The sequence below is a fragment of the Aplidium turbinatum genome, chromosome 1 (genome assembly GCF_918807975.1).
Source record: "Aplidium turbinatum chromosome 1, kaAplTurb1.1, whole genome shotgun sequence".
NCBI lineage: Eukaryota > Metazoa > Chordata > Ascidiacea > Aplousobranchia > Polyclinidae > Aplidium > Aplidium turbinatum.
This window is the reverse complement of record NC_137472.1, coordinates 7,927,067-7,948,241: the sequence shown is the minus strand read 5'-3', so window position 1 is coordinate 7,948,241 and position 21,175 is coordinate 7,927,067. Positions and strand designations below refer to the sequence as shown.

Sequence of the window (21,175 nt, the reverse complement as noted above, 5' to 3'; positions counted from 1 at the left end):
CTAATAAAGCTATAGCCTAAATATATGTTGTTTTTGTTTTGTAACATTTTCTTTTTTTATTTTCCCTTTATATCTTAAATTTTTCTGAAGGTGTTGCGACCGTGCCAAATTTCTTTCAACTCAATAACTTACTTCGGTCTCAAGCACGTTTTAACGTTCGCGTTTTGTCGCTTCTACCCTTTTCTCGACCTTTGCTATGCTGACGTGTATTGTTTTGATATGATGGTCAGAAATAAAAACAACTGAACTGAACTTTGTTAAACTTGTTAAATCTCAACCTTTGACCAATTCAAACTTTCAAGCTTCAATTTTTTTTTTCTTTATCTGCTACTGTGTATATCCGATATTACAATAAATATCTCCTCAGTAGTAGGTTATGTATTAAAGTTTTTAGGATTAAAATCTTGGAAAAAGTTTAGGTGAGGTTCTGCAGGCTTGAAAAGTTATCAAAAGGGGCACGTGACTAAAAAAAAGTTTGGAAACCACAGGTCTGGTCTATAATCACCGGTTAAATGCTAGAAACGATTTCTTGAATGTCTCAAGCGCAGTTTTTTTTTATCTTAAATTGTCTGTACCGTGCAAAGGTAGCTACTCATTTCTGTGCATCGAATCAAGCTGTGCTAAGTTCACAGCCTGTGCTTACTTAAAATCATCGCAAATCTTTAAATTTAACATACTCTCCATTTTGTTGGAAGTCACGTTCTCTCAGTGGAGAACCATCCTGGCTAAGAGTGCACTGGACAGTTCCAGGGATGGAAGATCTCACGTTATATCTCAGCGTTAAATCATCCGCATATTCAGCTTGGGTGGACGCTTGTGAGGTAATGGTCAGTATTCCTGTATGCAATGTCATTGTTAGAAAAAAGCACAAACTTTCATGTAGCAAACCAACACTAGAATGAGCTTCATGAAATTTGTAGTATTGATCAGGCTTTCAGTAAATATGTAATTTATATATCCAGTCCAAGTATGTTGCTTTTAATTCTGAAAAACACTGATACTTTAACCCTATTCGGACTAACGGGTGGACGGGTTCCATCCATACCTAAAACTTTCATCGATAACATAACAGCTATTGGCTCAAATTAACTGAAGTTTTATGACTTTTCCTAAAAATTATTCATCTTTGGTTTAGTAATAAAATGACATTTTTGTGTAGTATAGTTTTTTAGTTATCACCAGTTTTTGACACCCTACTCCCAAAATTGTCTGCAAAACTAGTAAAAAATTAATCAGCGTGAAATTGAAGAGGAATTAACTCCACCGCTGGATTTTGCGTCAGCAGTTGTCGGAATAAAATAGGTCACGACGTCAAATCTTCGCTCTGCTTGATATCAGATGTGTTGCAATGTATTGTTCAGAAAAATCAGTGAACCATAACAAGTGGACTGGCATTTATGAAGAAATGCAGTTGATCTCGTGGGAATTGTGTTTTCGCTATCAAAAGTGCATAAAGTTTAGAACTCAACTTTGTCACAATTTTGTAATCGGCTTCTAGCAACAATTTCCCTATGTCAAAAATTAGGCTACGGAACTAAAATACCCCTCCAAATTTTATGATAGGCTAAATAAAATGGTTGATAAATACAATACAAAAATGTAAAAAAATATAACGTTGGTATAATAAGCTTAAATAAATACAAAGATTAAATGTAACCATAATTTTACTGCACATTTTTAATTTATTTTTATGGCTTTATGGAGGTCAAAAGAAGACTTTTATGTCATGTCAAACTTGTCATTTTTTTGACTTGTCTGCAAGTATGCTCTGTACATTTTAGTTTGCACAAAAAGAGAAAAAGTTAGTTTCATTAGCTGTTGGAGCTTCGTTTACCAAAAATGACAGAGGTTGAAACTTCATTAGAAGTTTCGAGCTAATATCATCTCTAAAACTAACATCAGCTTTATGTTCAAAAACCAATGCAATTGCTTTGACTGCGAAAGTATTGGTTTATTCGGGATCACAGTTTGTTATGGAATTGTTTTTGTTGCTAAATCAATCTCACCTTAAACTTCCAAACGTTAAAGGGATATTAAAGGAAAAACCTGACTTGGCGATTTTCCACGTTCTTTGTGTTTAACTTGCTACCATAAAACGATTTTCAATGAAATTTTGCCCCATTGCGGTCTGATCAGCATTCCGCGCGTGCTTTTGTCAGAGCTGTCAAAACGGGAATTTGCGTGAGCAGCGAAGCGTGCGAATGTACAGCCTACGTCATAAAAGCTGATCGAGCAATATTTCTTACTGCGGGCGATTTAACTGTATGTATTCTCTCATTAACCTGAGTTTCTATGATTACAAGCGGTAGTTTTTATACTTGGAGAATGAAATAATGTTTTGTCTAGTTCAAATACTGCATTCAAAGAAATGGCATACACATGATTTTACACAACCAACCAAATCTACATAGGCTGCTGTGTAAATTCACGCTCGTCTGATCACATAGGCTACATTTCTTGGACCAACAAAATGAGCGATTTTATGTAGATTTAACAGGACATTGAATTGCTTTTCATAGTTTAGTGCATTTTTCACTTGGTGCAGACTTACATATTACTAAGGCCATTTTAATTTAACCTAAAAAAATTCTTTTTTACTTTATTTTTACTGAACGGAATTGATAACTTGGAAACAAATAAGGCGATAGCAAGTCAAGTCAATTTATTTTGTTTCAACAGCGCCATATATTAAACAAGCAGAGTAAATGTAATCATGCATGTTGTTGGAGCGGAAAACTGTGAAACCCAATCAGCTCGGTAGGAAGTCAAACTGCTCTGATGGCGGGTTAGTGCCACTGCCAACTCCAGTAAATCTTCGACATAACCTTTGGAAAAAAATAACCGTTATAACCCCATAATACAAAGATGAACGTTGAATCAAACAAAAAAAATTTGGCAATAATTGAGATGCAGGTAGGGTACGCAGAACTTTTTTTATTTGGGAACTTAGAAACATTTTTTAGACTTATTTGCTGTACCGGTATACCAATTCGTACTTCAAGCTACTATTTTAACGTAAATGAAATACCCTCTAAGGTTTTAACTCCTCAGATTTAGTCTGCAGAGCTTAAAATTCTAATAAGCATGTCTCAACAGATTACAGTGTTGTAGATTTTGGACTACCGTTTGGCAGTAATACGCTGTTTCACAACAATTCTATTTCACAAACCAACAAATGTGCACTTTATAAACTTTTTGTACAACAAATTAGTATTAAACATTCCTTACTTTTTGAAGCTTTTTTGGGCTTAATTGTAGCTTGGCATCCTTTTGACAGTGGAACACCAAAATCCGATGTGTCATATTGTGTTGCTCCATCACAAGTCACTTTGGTTGCAGCACACTTGTCAGTTTGACAGGATACGTCAGAATGAAGGAAAACCTAATAGTAATAGTGCAACAGTTAACATTCTGCAAGAAAGTGTAGAATGCCAAAAACTGCATTTCTCTTCCACCAATTAGTAAGCCATAATGAAATGCTGAGCTTCAAGCATTTGGACAAATTTCAACTGTGTGGGTTTTATTACTTTCATCCGCCGTTTGTTACTACAGTATTCATGAATAATATCTTGAGGCGCTTCTAAAAGATTTCATAGTAGGTTACGATTAAAAAGTTGTGTGACAAAATGGCCCAGGTTCGTTATCCCTGGTGTAAATTATGCTATGTCTATGTTCATAAGAAATCAGCATTACGTCATCCATCAACAACGTACCAATGTTTCATGTGTATCTAGGTCATCATCCATTCTCACAGAATCATGTGTTTCACTGTCACCATCTGTACTCACAGCAGTATCACTATTCTTGTGAGCAGCAATGTCTTCAGCTATCCACTGAAGCAAAAATATCAAGTAATAGGAAAATAGTTGCTACATGGTAGTGTGCTAGGTATTGGTAGGCCCAAGGCCAGTGATTGTCAACATGCTGCAGCCTTAGTTAACTGCTGATTAGTTCTTTTACCCGGATGCACCCAAATTCGTACCCTGAACAATTCATGCCCTCAACTCGTACCCTGAAAAGGTCGAAAGAAAAAATTAAAAATAGCTGAAGACACTGATCGGAGTTTAATAGCACAAAGCCGAAGTCGCTGATCGGAGTTTTCGCAAACAAAATCGAGGGTTACGGTTATCGGAAACTGCGGAAAAATGTTTGCGGAAACTGCGATGAGTGAGGGTTAGCGGAAACTGCGATCAGCGACTTCGGCTTTGTGCTATCTTTCTTTCGATATTTTCAGGGGAAAATTTTTGAAATGTTTGCGGAAACTGCGATCAGCGACTTCCGCTTTTTAATTTTTTTTTTGATCTTTTCAGGGTACTAACTGAGGGTACTAACTGTTCAGGGTACGAACTAGGTTGCATCCATCAAAACCTAATACTGCAATTCTAACTAAATACAATAAGGCAGTGGCTATTTGACCGGCTCCGGTCTTTGAATCTGAAACACTATTTGACCGGTCATGACGTCACTACATAAGCACTTTTTTCTTTTTCTCTTTCAAAGTAAAAGACGAGAAGCGCCGATATAATTTCTAAATTCAACACGTTTTCTTCAACTCAGTCCGTGGCGCGTGCGATACGTCTCCGTCTGCCATTCTGGAGGGGATGAGTTCGATACTATCTGGAAGCATTCTTTTTTTTCATTTTTTTTTTATCTAAATTTTGACCCGAAGCGCATTTTTGTGGTCAATTTTTAATTTGAGTAGCCTACAGCACATTTTTTTATGTCTTTTCAAATTTGAGTAATAAAGTTAGAGTTTTTTTAATTTACTGGAATTTGAGAATTTTTCTTGGTAATTTTCCGATCGTCATAAGTGACCGTGTTTGCCGAAAGACCAATTACATTTTTGCTCTCAAGTTAGTTATATACAGTACAATACTTCTTTAAAAAATGGTTTTACCATTACCATTTTTTTTAAAAGAAGTATTGTATATAACTAACTTGAGAGCAAAAATGTAGGGTCGTTCGGCAAACACGGGAAAAGAAATGCTTATGTAGTGACGTCATGACCGGTCAAATAGTGTTTCAGATTCAAAGACCGGAGCCGGTCAAATAGCCACTGCCATACAATAAACTATAAAATCAACATTACTTCATTAACTTGACGTCTTCTATAAGCTGGTCACCAGGAAGAAGTCAAATGTGATCTTTCAGCTGTTGCACTAGTTCCTGGTGGAGAGGGAAAGATTGATGGACATGCACCAGGTTTCAAGTAAAGTCTTTTGACATATCCCATTTTGAATTGAAGAAGATTGTTGAAGTCTGCTTCTTGAAAATGCAGACCACAAATTATGTGGTTTGATTTTGGTCCACTCCACTTACTTGTGGTGTTGACAAATTTTTTCCATTTCCTTTTTTGCGTACCGTACTATCTTTGGGAAACTCAAACATACCAACTTCAGGCTTATGCAATGCTGTCGTGTCGCAGCCAAACACAACACAAAAGTTAGGCATAGTATTTGCTACGGTATATATGTTGCAATATTGATATTATGGACATTTAAGTTTTAGCAATGCTACTACATTTATACTACCGTACCTCACCTTTCTCGTAACATTGCTACTATTACTCAACGAAATATCCTAGAAACTTAAAAAACGTGTAAAACTATCCTGCAAAACTCCTTTGAACGCAACACGTCCGAACTTTGCAACCCAGCGCGCAAAAAGACTTTTGATATTGCTGGAGCTCTTAGCATTTATGACGTATACTCTAGCAGTGCTTCCACTTTTTGGTCATTTTGAAAAAAAAAAAAATGAAACATTGGACTTTGGGCCTTGCCAGCGCCCTTGAAAACAATTTTTTTCGGTAATTTTTTTAAAAATGTATTCTTGAGTGTTCAGTTTACGCATTTTCATGCTTAATTCCAGTTTGAAAATTTCATTGAATATGCCTTTAACGTAGGCATACACTGTATAAGCCTAAATATATTTATGAAAAGCGCGATTGGAACACTCCAATGGAAAAGTTTTAGGAGTAATGAATGACTGCAGACTTTTACACTGCTCAGTCAACTAAAACATCATCAGGGAGAGATTACTTTTATTTCCAAAGCAGATTGGCTTGCATTTAGCAACGTCGTATAAACGATCAAATGACAAACATTCTTGCATAGCAATAGATAGAGTTTCACTTTTATCAGCATGATCGTTGATTTCTTCGTCACAAATGCAAATACATTTGTGAAGAGGATCTTGCATAGATTACTCTAAAATAAATTTGGTTTGAACAAAAGATGATTTTTCTTCACTTGCGTTTTTTAGTTTCCAATACATCACCACGTGTTTTCAATTGTTAGGTTTGTTGATAAATCATATATTCAGTGGTTTATGGTTGCCTACTACTCACCAATCAACATACAACTTTTAAAAAGTGCGATAAACCAGCTTTCGACTTTGTTTTGTTCGACAATCTACAATGGGACAGAGCACATTACTAGGTTTAGAAGTATGCAGGCTACTTGTTTTGAACTTTTGCAAAAAACAAAGTTGCACGTCTAACTGATTATAGCAGAGACGAAGCTAAAGCAAAAAAAAAACTGGATTGTAAAACTGAGTTGCAGAACATATAACGCAACTAACGGTATATACAGTTTTGCACAATTATTTAAAACAAAAGTCCACACGCCCATGCATCTTTGAAGAGCAAATATTTGAAATAACAATGACATTTTCGATGGTATTTCTACAATTTTTAAACTAGTAAAAACCCAAATTCAGATAAATTTAAAAGTTTTTTTGCTGATTAACATTTAGCAACGCTGAAAACATGAAGTAAACTTTCTAACATACGTTTATTTTTATTTTTGCCATTTAGCGATAATGCAGAAAAAGATTGAAAATATGGATCCAAAACTAAACAAATTTGCATGGATGGAATCTATTTCTTTTTGACTAATATTTTTGCTAAAGTAACATTGTTTTACGTCGAAAGAGGCTGTCAAACTGTTGTCGTAATGATTGCTTCAGGCTGTGGAAAGTTTGCATAATTCATTCATCACCAATTTCTTAATTTAATTTTGTGCTTTTGTTACCACACAAATCTATACTTCAAATTTGAAGGAAGTTTCATTGTGAAGCATAGATTGAACTAAACTGCCCGAAAAGTGCTTTGAGTGATTTTAGACTGCATCCTTCCACAGTATTCAGTCAACCGAAACACCCTTATTGTTTTCATGTGCTTGAGACATTTCGTTTTATTCACAAAGCAGATTGGCTACATTGGCCAAGGTCGTATAAACAATGGAAAGATGAGCATTTTAGAATGAACGCAAAAACTGATAATTACTCACAGAAACCCTCAAAATCAGCAATTTAATTCAATCAATTAAATTCAAAATAATAATTAGGTTGAATAGTTATCTACAGGGGCGTTGACAGGGGGGTCTAGGTGGTACTTTTGGACCCGGGCCCGGAATATTTAAGGGGCCCGGATTTTAAAAATTCCTTGCGACTTCAAACATAATCAAGATCTTAATATAATCAGATCTGAAGGAATTGCCATCAGAGGTTAAAACTGCTATGTCAGCCGTCAGATGGTTAAGTACCGGGCCCCCTTCTGGGTACTGGGCCCACCATCTTAGGGGGCCTACTAGTAATAAACTTTTGCGTGTCAGTGACAACATGTTTTTTAGCTGCTAAAGTTTACTGTGTGTACTTCCATTGAGAAGATAATTTAGGTCCGGTACCAATGAGATGCTGGGCCTGGGCCCTTATATCAAAATATCTCTAAAATCACCACATTATCTTGGTCGTTATTTTGTGATAGAATTTCAGGTGGCCCACAGGTAATAGACTTTTGCGTTTCAGTAACAATCTGTTTTTTAGTTGTTAAAGTTTACTGCGTGTAGCCTACTTGTTTATTGACAAGATAAATTAGGCCCGGTACCGGTACCAATGAGATGCTGGGCCCTTATACCAAAACATCTCTAAAAACCACATTATTTTGAAAAGTTAAAATGTGACAACATTAGTAAAATTACCTGTATTTGAAATAAAACAGGTTGGTTGCAATTGAATACTTGAAATCAAGACAGGCCCAATTCCTACAAAGGTGTGTTTAAGATAAATGTGTTTTAATTATTTTGGTTGTTTATTTTTTCGTATTTTGTGGTAAAACTTTGGAATTGACAACTGTTGAACTGAAACCGCTTTATACACTGGTAGTGGTAGGGTCACCATACTTTGTGTGCTACTGTTATAGGTTAAACCACGAAGTAGACAGCTCGTTTTAAAATGATTGTCATAAATGGGCAAATTGTATAAGACATTTGCATAACTTAATTGCAATGCCTTGTCTAAATTTTGCAAAAGCATAGATTGAAACCTTTCTTTAGCATAAGGTGAAAGCATTCATGTTTTGTACGTAGGTTAGCTTCTCATAATCTCGTTAGCATAAACTTTAAGAGTCAGGTACGATTGATTTTGAAGTCTGCCAATAAGTAAACAAGACACATGAAATACTTTTTGTAATACTGGACTAGCTTAAAGTTTGGTTGGTCTATTGATATCCCATTTAACAATAAAATATTTTGTCTACATCTACCGGTATAACTTGCAAGGTAAAAGTATTTTTTGAAGTGTCAGAAGCTGCGTTAAGGCTGTTGCACTTTTAGCTTAACGTTTTGGTTTTACAGGGTGTTTTGTTTTCTTAAGCTTTACTTCAAAGTGAATGTTACTGGTTTACAACTGGTAATCTAGTTCTAGAATGGTGTAACCTTGCTATGTACCAAGATTTCATTCAGCATTTCATAAAGAAGATGTCTTGTTTGAACTACCGACATTCTTGCTTTGAACATTTCAGATAAACAAAACTCTCAAAGAGGAATTCTTTGAAATGGCTGAACATGGAGGTTTGTCAGAACCTAGCAAACTTTGCTTTGCCATTATTGCAATTGGAATACATTCGTTTACTATGATTAGCAATGGTGCAGACGTGCTGCAAAAGTTTTGCAGATGTTCCAAACAAGGGAATGTTTTTCTCCAAGCTCTTTGCATAGTTTTTTTTTTTTCAAAAGTTATGTTGAGCCAAATGTTAAACCTTAATGTACCAGAAACCATGAAGCATTTAATGCCATCTTTACCCATGTCTTTAATTGCTGTGGTAAGAACCAGATAAAGTGATCAGCAGGCCACAAGCTTAAGAACGACCACCAAAAGTAACCAAACAATTCAAAAACTGACCTCAAAGTCAAAGGTCAGCAAGTAATAAGCGAACATTGAGTAATGTAATAGGTATATAATCAATTAACCTGCCTTTAACTGTAGGCCATAAAAATGTTTGTCTTATTTGTAGCCTATTCCATTTGTGCAGTCATATTTTGTTTATTGCTAAAAAATTGTGAACAGTAAACAAAATAGCATTTTTCATAGATTAATTAGCATTTTATTTTTAGCATTTACAATCCCGCAATTATAAATATCCCTGACTTTACAGAGGTAGCTATCAGCAAGTGTAACCAGCATATTACATTTAGATACCAGTATAATAAGTATTTTATGACAGTTGCCAGTATTGTGTTTGTGATTTCAAATCGTTGCTGCTTTATGTTTCATTTCTTTCATTCCAAGCAAAGATGAAGCTATAACTTGATAGACTTGTCCTATGTTTACTATTAGTTATATTTCTGCTGTGTTCTGTACACTGCTGGGTTGATGATTGTTTATGAAGTTATAAAAGTTTAACTAGGTAGTAGTTAGCCGGTATTGTGCATTGTGCAGTAAGCATTATAACATTTCATTAAGCAGTTAAGCACCAGTAACCTATGAAGGCATTGTGAGTACTGCAAAGTTGTCAGTGAGTGATGAAGCTGTTAGACCTTACCTAGTAGAAACCTATTAACTAGTGTTACACTGTAAATATTGCTCCGTTTTGTTAAAGATCATAGTAATTTTCTTATGTATGCTGTGATTCCTGTGAAGTAGTTGCAACATGTGATGAAGTTATTAAACTTCATCTACATAAGTCAGCACTTATGCACCATTTCAATAACAACTGTTTTTAGCATGATTGACCAATGGTGTTTGCATATGAAAAAATAATTACATGTAGAAAAGTTAATTCAACAGTTAGATTACAGCAACTGCTGCTCATAATAATTGTGCTTCTTAAATTCAGCAACCACAATGTTCCAAAAATAAAGCAATTAATAAAAAAAATGTTTTAGTGAAATATAGCATGATTAACAACATGTTTCTAATAATAGTGTATCTTGTGTGAGTAGTTAATATACCATGTACGCCATTCTGTGCTGTTATAAATGAACACTGTTCTGTTGTGAATTGAAAGTATATCACTAGATTGGTAACTATTGTTTTTATCGTACTTAAGTTCCTGATTATGCACATTTGAGTACACTTGAGTTTTCATGTTAGCATTTTGATTGGGTACTTGTTAGCTTTTTGAAAGAATTGTATAGGTGAGTGGTTTAATCAATCAATCAATCACTGGTTTATTTTCTTCACAAAATACCACATCAAATGCACTGGTACATTACATCAAAGTGAGATAGGAAAGAAGCGAAAGACCTTATGAGGTCACCAAGTCAGCCTCCACCTCGGCGATCCTATAAGGCAAAACATAGTTACCACTTGGTGAAAGTGTTAAAATGTTGTTTGTTAAAGCATTTGTGAATTCACTTTTTTTTGCACTTCTAAACTGTTTTGCTATGTTATGGCTATACATTTAAAAATAATAGGTTAGTGAAATTTCAAATGCCAATTGTAATTTTTGGAAAAAATTGCTTCCAAATGTAGGTAACCAATTTAAAATTTTCATAATTTTGTCAATTCTTGTCCGATGTAAAAAATTGTATGAACTCAATGTGATAAGCATGTCAAATTTTGATACCAGCTTCTACTGTGTGATATAAGATCTGGGTTGAATAACCCATACGCTTCATGATCGTTGCCAGTATGTTTAGAAATCGTTAACACTTTTGGCTTTCATTGCAAGCAAAGGTGTAGCTATGACTTGATAGACCTGTGTTTGCTCTTATTTACATTTGTATTGTTTTCTCAACTGGTGAGAAAGTCTAGTGAAGTGAACCACCTTTCCATATCAGTGCAGTTAACATACACACTATATTATCATAAGTCTGCTTGCCAATAAGGGGCTCAAAATTATTTTGGCCCCGGGGGCCCACAAAAGGCTTAACACAGCACTGCACTTCAGCTTTCTGGTGGTCCAATAGCCACTTCAGCCACCAAACAGTAAAATAAGAATTTAGTTTAGTCTAGTATAGTGATTTCCCTAACCATGAATATTACCCGAAACACGAATTTCAAAATAAACAGGTTAATATTTGTTTAAACTCAAACTGAAATGGCACAGGTAAGAAGATTGCTATCCCTGTTTCTGCACTAAAAATTGCATTGCACTAAAAACTGCACAAAACCCCTTTTCAGATTGCAGCAATCAGCAAATGTTTGATCGAGGCCCAAACACCTTTTCCAAATCAAATTGAAAACTTTTTGACTGTCTGCACTACCTTTGCTGTAAATTCTCTTCTGGTGAGCTTAGAATACTCTAGCGCCATGTGACAAATAAAAGTTCAAAAAAGCAACCGCTAGATAGAGATATAGTAAGTTTTGCGGTTGAAGAAATTTTAAGATTGCGCAAGATTTGTTAAATGACCATGCTTAAATGACATCAATAAAAGTTTGTACACAACCTTTATTTTCATAACATAGTCGATGAAGGCCGAAGGGGGCCCGAAAATAAATTGGTACCGGGCCCGAGAAATCCTGTCAACGGCCCTGGTTATCTAGACGTTAGTTTGTTTGATTGCGCTGTAATTTCTGACGACTCTCTTCATAATTCATACATGTTCCAACGCCAGTCTAAAACAATTACATTTCAAGTAACTTATTCCTTACAAAATTACAAGTAAATTGAAGTCACAAGGAAATCAATAGCAAACGCAATGACTAAGCATTATCTGAAAGTTGAAATATTACTTGTAAATGTAGTGTAGTAATTAATGTTTCCTACTAAACAACAAATGTTTTTCGTAGCATAATATTGGTTGGTGAAAAGTTTTGTGCTGGTTGTCTGGAAAACTTTGTCATCTAGTACAAGCAAGTTTAGCAAACATTTGTATTGTTTATTGTTTACAAATGTCTAGTCCGAATGGGGTTAACAACTTCTTGTTTATCAATCTCAACTTGTGCTCACTCTGTACAGGTGGCTACTTCATGTTAGCCGATTGTGCTATAATGTTGTGATCAAACAAACTGATGGAAAGTGACAACTACACCACAAAAAACCGTTGCGAGCAATGCAAGGATACGACTTTGAAAGAAATACTTGCGGCATTACGCGCTAAATTCAATAAAAACTGCAAAACTATGACATAGCAGCTTGCAAAAATTTAATAATTAATAAGCAGCTTAAAAAACTTACCGTTTCGTTGTTTGAAAAAAGAGATGAAAGCACTAATTTTACAAAGCTATGGAGAATCGTAAATTGTATGTTATGGAAATCTAATCTCTGCTTATTTCTTGTAATTTTGTGTAAACGTTATCTAAAATAAAGGTTTGATTTATGCTTGGTGTGTATTTTAAAGCGCGGAACATTCTATTTTTCTGTTACATTTTTTTGTCCCTGAAGTGAAAAAATTATCATTTCTTCAGGGTGGTGGCAATTGATTTGTAGACCGTATTGTCGTTTCGTTGTCTCACTGTCAGTGTGGGAACTTGCACCACTTTTGCATCACAACTTGCGTATTTCGACCATGGACTGTTCCTGTTTCTGGCAAATAAACCACTGATTGATTGATAGCCTTCAGAAAGAGCTGAATGTTCTGTTGAGGATTTGAATATTTTTTGTTGTTGTTTAAATTCTTTTTCGTAAATGCAGCCTTCTTTTACAGATAAAATACAAGAAACAATGATTGACTCAGTCAAATTTTTGTTAGGTCAACAAAGTCAATTTGTTGAATTATCAAGTCAACTTTTTTTTATCTTCACGTCAATAAAATCTTGCCCTCTCACTATTAATTTTGCTTTTTGAGATAAAAACTTTGCAAAAATCAAAAAAAGGGATTTTCTTGAAGATTTGTTAAAAACTTAAGCAAAAACGTACTTCAAATAATCAACTTTTCCTCAGACAAATTGGAAAAATATATTAGTTTGCTACCAAAATAATTAAAAGTGGGAAAAACTATTGATTTGTTTTCAAAATGATTCAACTATGAAAAAATAAATCAAATTGATAAAACTTGAAATTTAAAGAAACAGCATTGACGTTACATTTCTTGTGAGAAAAGAGCCTGTTTATCTACAGTAATTTGGCAATTTTTTCAAGTAACGTTTTTTCTGCAATGGTCATCACTTCACCATTACATTTTTGTTTCACAATATTCTATGAGAGAGTGCTTACTCTGACTGTTCGTCCTTTGTATCGCATCCAGGTTGATTGCATCCTATCGTATTCAGGCTTACGTGTGGTTGTTGTTAAATTGTTCTAAGGCTACTCACTAGTCGAACAATTGTCGCCACCGAAGTTGTTGCTGCAGTTGCACCAATAATTGCAACCAACAGGAATGCAAAATCCGTTGTTTTGGCAAGGTGACGAAGAACATGCAGATCGACTGTTTTGTCCTAAGAACAAGAGAGCATTGAAGACTGCAAATAATTTTGATTTTGAAACAACTCACAACATATCATCTAATTGCTGTCGTGACATCGAGTAAGCATTCTGTCCGGATTAAGAGTAATTATCACGTGCAACTACAAAAATAATAAGGTTTTAGGGTTTGTCAATGGCAACCCATCTTCACAAACCACTATTATTATGTTTATTTCATTAGCATTTTAAACTATAATTTTCTTAAAATAAATTTTATGTTACATTATTCATATAGAATCAATAAGACACTGAACAAGCCGCTTTTACGGTGTTTCACTTTTAACAACAAGATGCTTTATTTATGATTGTTTAGTTGTGTTTAGATGTTTATGTTTTAATAGCCTTTATTTTATTTAGTCTTAATTACTTAGGCGCAGACAAACGAAGTTTTCAAAAGCACCACTTACTTGGTTGTTCACAAACTGTCCAATGTGTTGATGAACAGTTAACAGATAAAAGGCTGCCGGATGGTTGAACTACTGCGCAATTCCCGCCGTTGTCACGTATATCTATTGTAAAGCAAAAATTTCAATGTAAATGCAACTATATATGCAGACAACGGTCTTAAACCACATAGATGAATGTTTTTATCCAACAAGAGTTCCAGCATTTAATAGCTGCATTTGTAAAGAGAAAAACTTACACACCACATTACTCTATCTTCTAGGTTTGCACATGATAAGTCAAAATGCTGAGTGATTTTGCTACAGTAATGACCACTGATGAAGTGAAGCGATAGTGTCTTCCTCAAGTTGCAGAATTACACAAAAAAGATATGGCACCTTTAAAAAATAAACCCTGAAGCAGCTTTTTTGATTTATTTTTTGAGCTTTATTACCATGCAGGATATTTAGTATGTTCTGAAAAGTTGGCGGCTTGAATATAACAAATTTACGCTATGCTGATGATACTGTTCTGTTGGCTGAATCACAAGAAGATCTTCAAGAAATATTGGACAATGTTAACTCAATTGGTAAAGAATTTAATATGAAAATTAACGCTAAAAAGACCAAATCAATGATAATCTCAAAATCACCAGACACTCCAGTACTCCAAATTATAATTGACAATGAAATTATACAAAAAGTAAATTCTTTTTCATATCTTGGTCATTTAATAATTGAAGATGGGAGGTGTGACCATGAAATTCTTAGACGGATAGAAATTGCAAGAACTACATTTGGAAAAATGAAAAAATTTTTAACCAATCAACGTTTAAATTTATCAATTCGTCTCAGGATCTTAAAATGCTTTATCTGGTCGACCCTATTATACAATTCTGAAACTTGGACAATGTCACAAAAAATGGAGAAACGGATCGATGCCTTCGAGCTCTGGACATACAGGCAAATGTTAAAAATTCATGGAAACAAAAGATCACTAACGATGAAGTACTCTCCAAATTCAATTCAAGCCAAATGCTCTTACAAACAGTCAAAAGAAGAAAATTGAAGTATTTCGGACACACAATAAGGCAAAATTCATTACAAAGATCATTAATAGAAGGGAAGATAAACGGTAAAAGAAGTAAAGGTAGACCAAGAATGATTTGGACAACAAACATCACAAAATGGACAAAATTAACTTATGAATGTGCAGTACGCACAGCTCATGGTCGAGAACAATGGCGCATTGTATCCAACCCTCCATACGAGGAAGGAACAAAATGATGATGATGAAAAGCTGTAGTGTCGATATTGCAGCAACAGGTTTTCTTTCAGAGTGTTCTGTTAATTAGTATAGTCGCAGTTCAATTTGTTTCACTCTTGCAATTAGACGCCGATAGGAAGTAGCAATAACTTAATGAACTGATTTTACTGTCTTGTCTTACAGACTAATGAGCCTTCCCTTTCCTTCTAATAGATCGGTATTTTGTAAGCTTGATTTTAACCCTAGCATGCATACCATGAACAAATTTACGTCAATGCATAGCATGGGTCATTTTCACCCGTATTGCGATTTTAAACCTGTGTATTGGTAAAGCAGGAGGAAAGGAAGAACTTTAACCTTTAAAAACACCTTTCAAAGTTTAATTAATGTGATATGCTTCCAACATGATTTCAAATTTGGACCTAGTGTTCGAATAAAGTAAATGAAGTGATATGGTATCAAGATAATGTCATCGAATCTTATTGATCTTTAGCACCAGTGAAACATCAAACTGGTGCTACAAATAGCGCCTTCACACTATAAAATGAGAGGCAGTAAAAACATCCATTCAAATTGATTGAGTAGTTGTTGACAAAATACAAATTACTTTTTCGCCTCTAAAGCCAAATAACGCCATCAGTTCACATTATATAATGAGAGGCCTTACACCCAATGTCTCAATGTAGAGACAGTTTTATTCAAATTGTGCAGAACAAGAAGTGGCATCTTTGTACGTATCAAATGTATTGTGAAATTAAGACAATGTCTTATATGGTTGCAATTAAGTTGACTTGTTTCACAATTAACTGAGCACCAAAACCTGGTTAAGGAAATTGTTATCGCTTGTCATCTCAGGACTAAGTCTTAAGTTTTTAGACTTTATCAAAGCCGATTCTGAATGAGGGTTCAGAAATTCAAGACATCTGCAAACACGCCTTGTAGCTTAGAGTTTTCTTAGAAAAACCAACGTGACTGATTTTAGCACAGAAAAAAGGCGTGTAACATAGGATTGAAACATTACCGTTCTGTTTGATGACAAACCTCTAATAATTTAAGTAGGCTACGAAACCGTATGTCAAAAATCTCACCAAACTACAAACATTAACTACTTTGATATAAAACAAGTCTTGTTTACCATCATTTAAACGTGATTTGTCTTTCCATCTCCATTGTCCATTAATTCTTTGAGCTCCAACGTAGAAGTTGTGTCGAGGATCGTTGACTAAGCTAATCTGTCTGAATGCAAATGCACGCAAGGCATCAGTCTTCAAAATTGCCAAAACTGTACCATCACCACGATTCGTGCATTGCGATGCGGCTTGCTTGTAAGACGTAACAAGGGTGGTTGTGAAAATGTATGTACAGTCCCCTGTTGATGACGTTCTGTTCAACGCTGGAAAGAAAAAAGCTTATTAAAAATTTCAATCACATCATAAAATCGATGGAGCTAGTAGAAACCTCCGAGAAACTGAAGTTTCCTTGTGGAGTGTGCGAATAATGGCCGAGAGGTTATGTTTGATTTTTATTTGCTCAATTGTACTTTGAAATGATGAAAATGAAACATGGTAATATACCTTAACCAAAACTAGTAGGCTTGTTTTCGTATACGTTATAATCAAAGTAGAGTATTAAAATTACACTATTCAGGAAAAAAGGAACTGTTTTTATTTTATGGCGTTTATTTCGAATTTAAGGTCAGGTTGTTTCTGTCATGTCTAGTTTTTTAAGATATTCAAAACGGTTGCTTTCTGTTTTTGATTGAAATTTACGTGATGATCTCACTGCGACCACCTTTACATATAAACATATTTGAACGAAGATTAATCTGAGTCGTTGATAATGATGCTTTGCAATCACAACAACAAGATCAATTGACACAAATTCGAAGTTTAATGAATTACCGAGCTCAGAGATTTAATACATCTCGCTACTAAGTGCCCAAAACTCCTGTTTCTCGACTTCACAGCCGCCTATGACAACATTGGCATCATGCCATCACTTGCAAACTGCTTCGCCTGTTCTCGGACAGGCATATGGTCTGCATGATCATCGAGCTTGTTCACAACAGAAGGGTCCATTGATGGTTTATGAAGCTTAGGGATCGCAACCATTAAAGCCCTTCTCCAGATTTTCATTTGTTGTTCATTGTTGTTGATAGTTTACTTTGCAAAGATTTGCTTTTACTTAATTTCCTCAAGGAATTTTCTTTTATTCTGTTTTACAAAATTATTTTGTGGTGCTACTTTCCCCAGTGGATTTCGATGGCCTTCTAAAGATGTTTCTAAAAATTCCTATTTGGGCTGAACGCATTATCTATATACCAGGCTCCGTATGAAAAGACATCAATATGGTACGCCTGAAGTTAGTAGTAAAAGATTTTAAGACGAGATTTCAGTGAATAAGTAGTCATACAGTTTAGTTACCAAAAATTTCGATTTCAATCATTCTTCTAGTTCCATCAGCTTTCGACGATATTGAGATAAAAAATGTGTGTGATCACCGGAAAAGCGCGAAAACAAAAAACTATTCGAATTAAGTTTGCAACTTGTTCTTGTTTTTTGTTACTTTGAGATTACTGTTCACAGTTTACAAAGCTTGTAATTCACTTACAACTTCGCAAACGCAGCTTGAAAATATTAATGTTTACTGAAAAAATATTGAATTGAAGCCAAAAAGATATCTATAAACAATTAAAATATCAAGCTAAACTAAACGTAAAAATATTTCTAATGTACATATTGTGCCCTTGGCCATTATACGGCCAAAAAAATTCCCTGCGTTGTGAGGTGTACACTTCTCGACGCAACAGCATCCTTTTTTTAATCAATTTAATTACTCTTGCCAGGCTACCAAGCAGCAGCGTACTGCAATTCGTAACGCAACAGTGTTATGTGTTCAGCTGTAGGCCTAGGGCTAGGCTTCCTTCTCTAGACAGCCAAATCAGCCGCAGTTCCTTTGTTGTAGATGAGCTATGTTTAATTGTTTCGCTCAGTGATGTTTAACCGTTATGTTACATTTTTAGTTAAACATAGGCTACTATCTACTCAACAAAAATGTCTATTTTAAATGTTCTTATGTGCTCTGTTCACAGAGACTGTGGAGCATGAAAATCAGCAGAAAGACAAGTTTGCACTTTCTTGTTTTATTTAAAACTGCATTTGATAAATAACTGTAGGCTACATCTTTGACAAATATAGTAGCTGGTCCTTCAACAGTGCACCAACATTTGGTACCTTTCTTGTTTGCTTCCTTGTAGTGCTGATAATTGTCGTTTAAACACGTTTCAATTTATCAGGAACTTAAACCAATGAAAAGCTGGAGGACTACTTCTGAGTACAGCCGATTTGTTTTCAAGGGCGGTATGCACTGCATTACTTGGAAGCTCATCTTACTGACATTTTATAGTTGCTCTCTCTATCAATGTTTGACAACAGGATTCAGTACTGTCGCTACACGATGAGTTTAAGCTTTCAAAAAAAAAACATTGTTGCATCACTGGTCGAATGTCATAATATCTTCATTTTCATCATATGAATGCACGGTCTTTGCCATATTAAATTAAACACTCTTTCATTTGCAATCTTGAAAAAAATTGTTACTTACAAACTTTTCTTGTTCTTTTTTATAAGACAGTTTGTTGAGACAGTTGGGTATGCATGAAACAGTTGGTTTGTATCATATACAAGGTAGCACCAATATTGTTTGACAGTCACACTTTTTCTTACCAAAAATTTCAATTTCAATTATTTTTCTTGTGCCATCAGCTTCACAAATATACCTCCCTGAGTCATTAAACGTTACCTGGATGAAAACATACGTCACAGTTGAGTGGAAAGCGCAATAATTTAAGGTATGAAACATCAGGACAATCATCCTGCCTAAAAGACAATCAAATCTTACATTGGTTTCACGTGAGAAACTTTCTTAAGTCCCACCAATCAACAAATTGATGAATTCACCATCAACATTGCTTACAAATTGGTCTTGTAAATATATGGTTATGAATGGTGTCTTTCTTGCAGCTTAACAGACATGATCAAAACATCATTCACACAAAAAAATTAACATTTGCTTGTTTACATTTGTCAGGTTCAAAAGAGCAACAACTCGTCGAGCAAAAATCCTCATCTTTTGAGATGGCGTTTCATTTGTCTCTTCTCGTATCCACGACACTCTGGGCAGAGGACGGCCTGTTGCTACGCAACGGACAGTTACATTCGAACCTTGCATGTACTCGATTGGAGAGGGAGGAAGAGTAATGTGAGGTGGAACTGTATAAATAAATAGCTATATGACTTATAAGTATCTATTATAAGTATATAGACTTTCAAGTATGTAACTTATAAGAATCTTAAGACTGACAAGTAAATGTATTTATATCTATAGTTGCAAAAATTTAATTAAATCATTAAAAAGTTGGTTTACTGCCTTTTCAAAATGTAGCAAAGCGGGTACACTGCGTCTTGGCAGTCTACCGAGCTCTCTTGCAATTTCCACATTTAACCTTTTCCTAACAAACCTTCATAAGAGCGTAGTCTTATGTGCACCAATTATATAAAAGATCAAAGTGCTCTAGTTTAAACTGCTCGTGCCTAAACGCAGCTGTTTATTGCAATTTATTAAAACAAACCTCTCATTACGTTCACCATGATCTGGCTACTTTGGTTAATTTCACGCCAATTGCTTGTTATGGAGCATGCGAGTCTGAAGGTACCATTGGTTTGTACATTTCTTATAGTTTGAGAAACACTGAAAGAAACAAATGTTTCACAAATTTAAAATTGTAAAGGTAACACTACTCAACTTGTTATTAATAAAATAAACAAACTGCCTTCTAGTCCAAGATATATTCTTTTCTCACAGCAATATCGAAGTCTGGAAACGTATCAGACACCTGTTCGACTGATACAGCATTGATACAAGACTAATGACATGGTGTAAATATGAAACCGTGGGCATAGGGCTGGCTTGGGTGATGCAATGGTATTTGTATGATGCGATGATGATTGGTGTTGGCGTGGTGTTGTATTGGTCTGAATGAGTTCCATTTAAAGTTCCATTTTTTATTGCGAAATAAAGCAATTTTACTGTTATGGGATAGAATTGCCAGTAGCTATACAATGAGCGCACAGCCATGAAGCTGTACATTGTAAGAGCATCGCACAGTGTTGAAATATTCGTGATATGCTGATAGTTACATTACTTGACCCCAGCATCTTGTACGAGCTGCAAAATTGTGAGTATTTCAAGCGATTATTAAAGGCCATTGATTTGACAAACAATGAGACAGAACATTTCACTCACGTCATAGACGCATTGAAGAAAACGTGTCGTATAACTCTGTCTTCTCCTGCTCTTTGAAGAGTACATTGCGCCTCCCCTGGAACTAAAGCCACCACGTCGTAAACCAGTTCAGCATTATCGTTGATAAGCACTTGGATGGTTGCATTTTGAGCTGTGACGCTCAATATTTCTATAACGAGAACATTTTAGCAACTGAATTTGAAAATCCATCATATAAATTGTCGTATGAAGCATTGCAAACGAGAAAAAGTAAGCGACAGCGTTTTTTGTCTCATCAACCAAATGCTTCAACTAAGGTTGCATTAACCAGCTATTCCTGTTAAAGCCCAGCACCAACCCGTGGAAGGTCCGTGTGACGAGTAATTACGATAGGTTATTGTCTTCCAGGCCGAATCGTTGCCAGATTCTTCCGTCCGAACGTCATGACTTTCAATGAATGTGACATCATAGCCACAAACTCCACTTACTCGGATCGTGAATAACAATCAACTACACCGACAAACATATTCTTTAATATTCTTACTGGTAGCGCATGTATCTCCCATGAAATTGTCAGCACACCGGCATCGAAACCCACATCCAACCTCAAAACAT

The 21,175-nt window shown here is 35.2% G+C and overlaps 1 protein-coding gene across 3 annotated transcripts; it reads right to left on the bottom strand.

Annotated features, from left to right (window-relative positions):
- Positions 1 to 648: 648 nt before the first annotated feature.
- LOC145778955 (uncharacterized) lies at positions 649 to 21,175 on the bottom strand. 3 transcript variants are annotated; one of them, XM_082590544.1, is made up of 9 exons: positions 21,105 to 21,175; positions 20,582 to 20,750; positions 19,908 to 20,026; positions 19,358 to 19,548; positions 19,003 to 19,078; positions 16,413 to 16,670; positions 14,035 to 14,136; positions 13,477 to 13,599; positions 649 to 837 (listed from the first exon to the last, which is right to left on the bottom strand). In XM_082590544.1, exons 1-9 carry the CDS (start codon positions 21,124 to 21,126, stop codon positions 650 to 652), a joined length of 1,248 nt encoding a protein of 415 aa, XP_082446670.1. In that variant the 5' UTR covers positions 21,127 to 21,175; the 3' UTR covers position 649. The 3 variants fall into 3 exon arrangements, 1 of the variants encoding a protein (XP_082446670.1); XR_014290497.1 differs by lacking the exon at positions 649 to 837 and adding an exon at positions 3,790 to 3,833 and having other exon boundaries at positions 13,379 to 13,599; XR_014290498.1 differs by lacking the exon at positions 649 to 837 and adding an exon at positions 12,552 to 12,748 and having other exon boundaries at positions 13,379 to 13,599.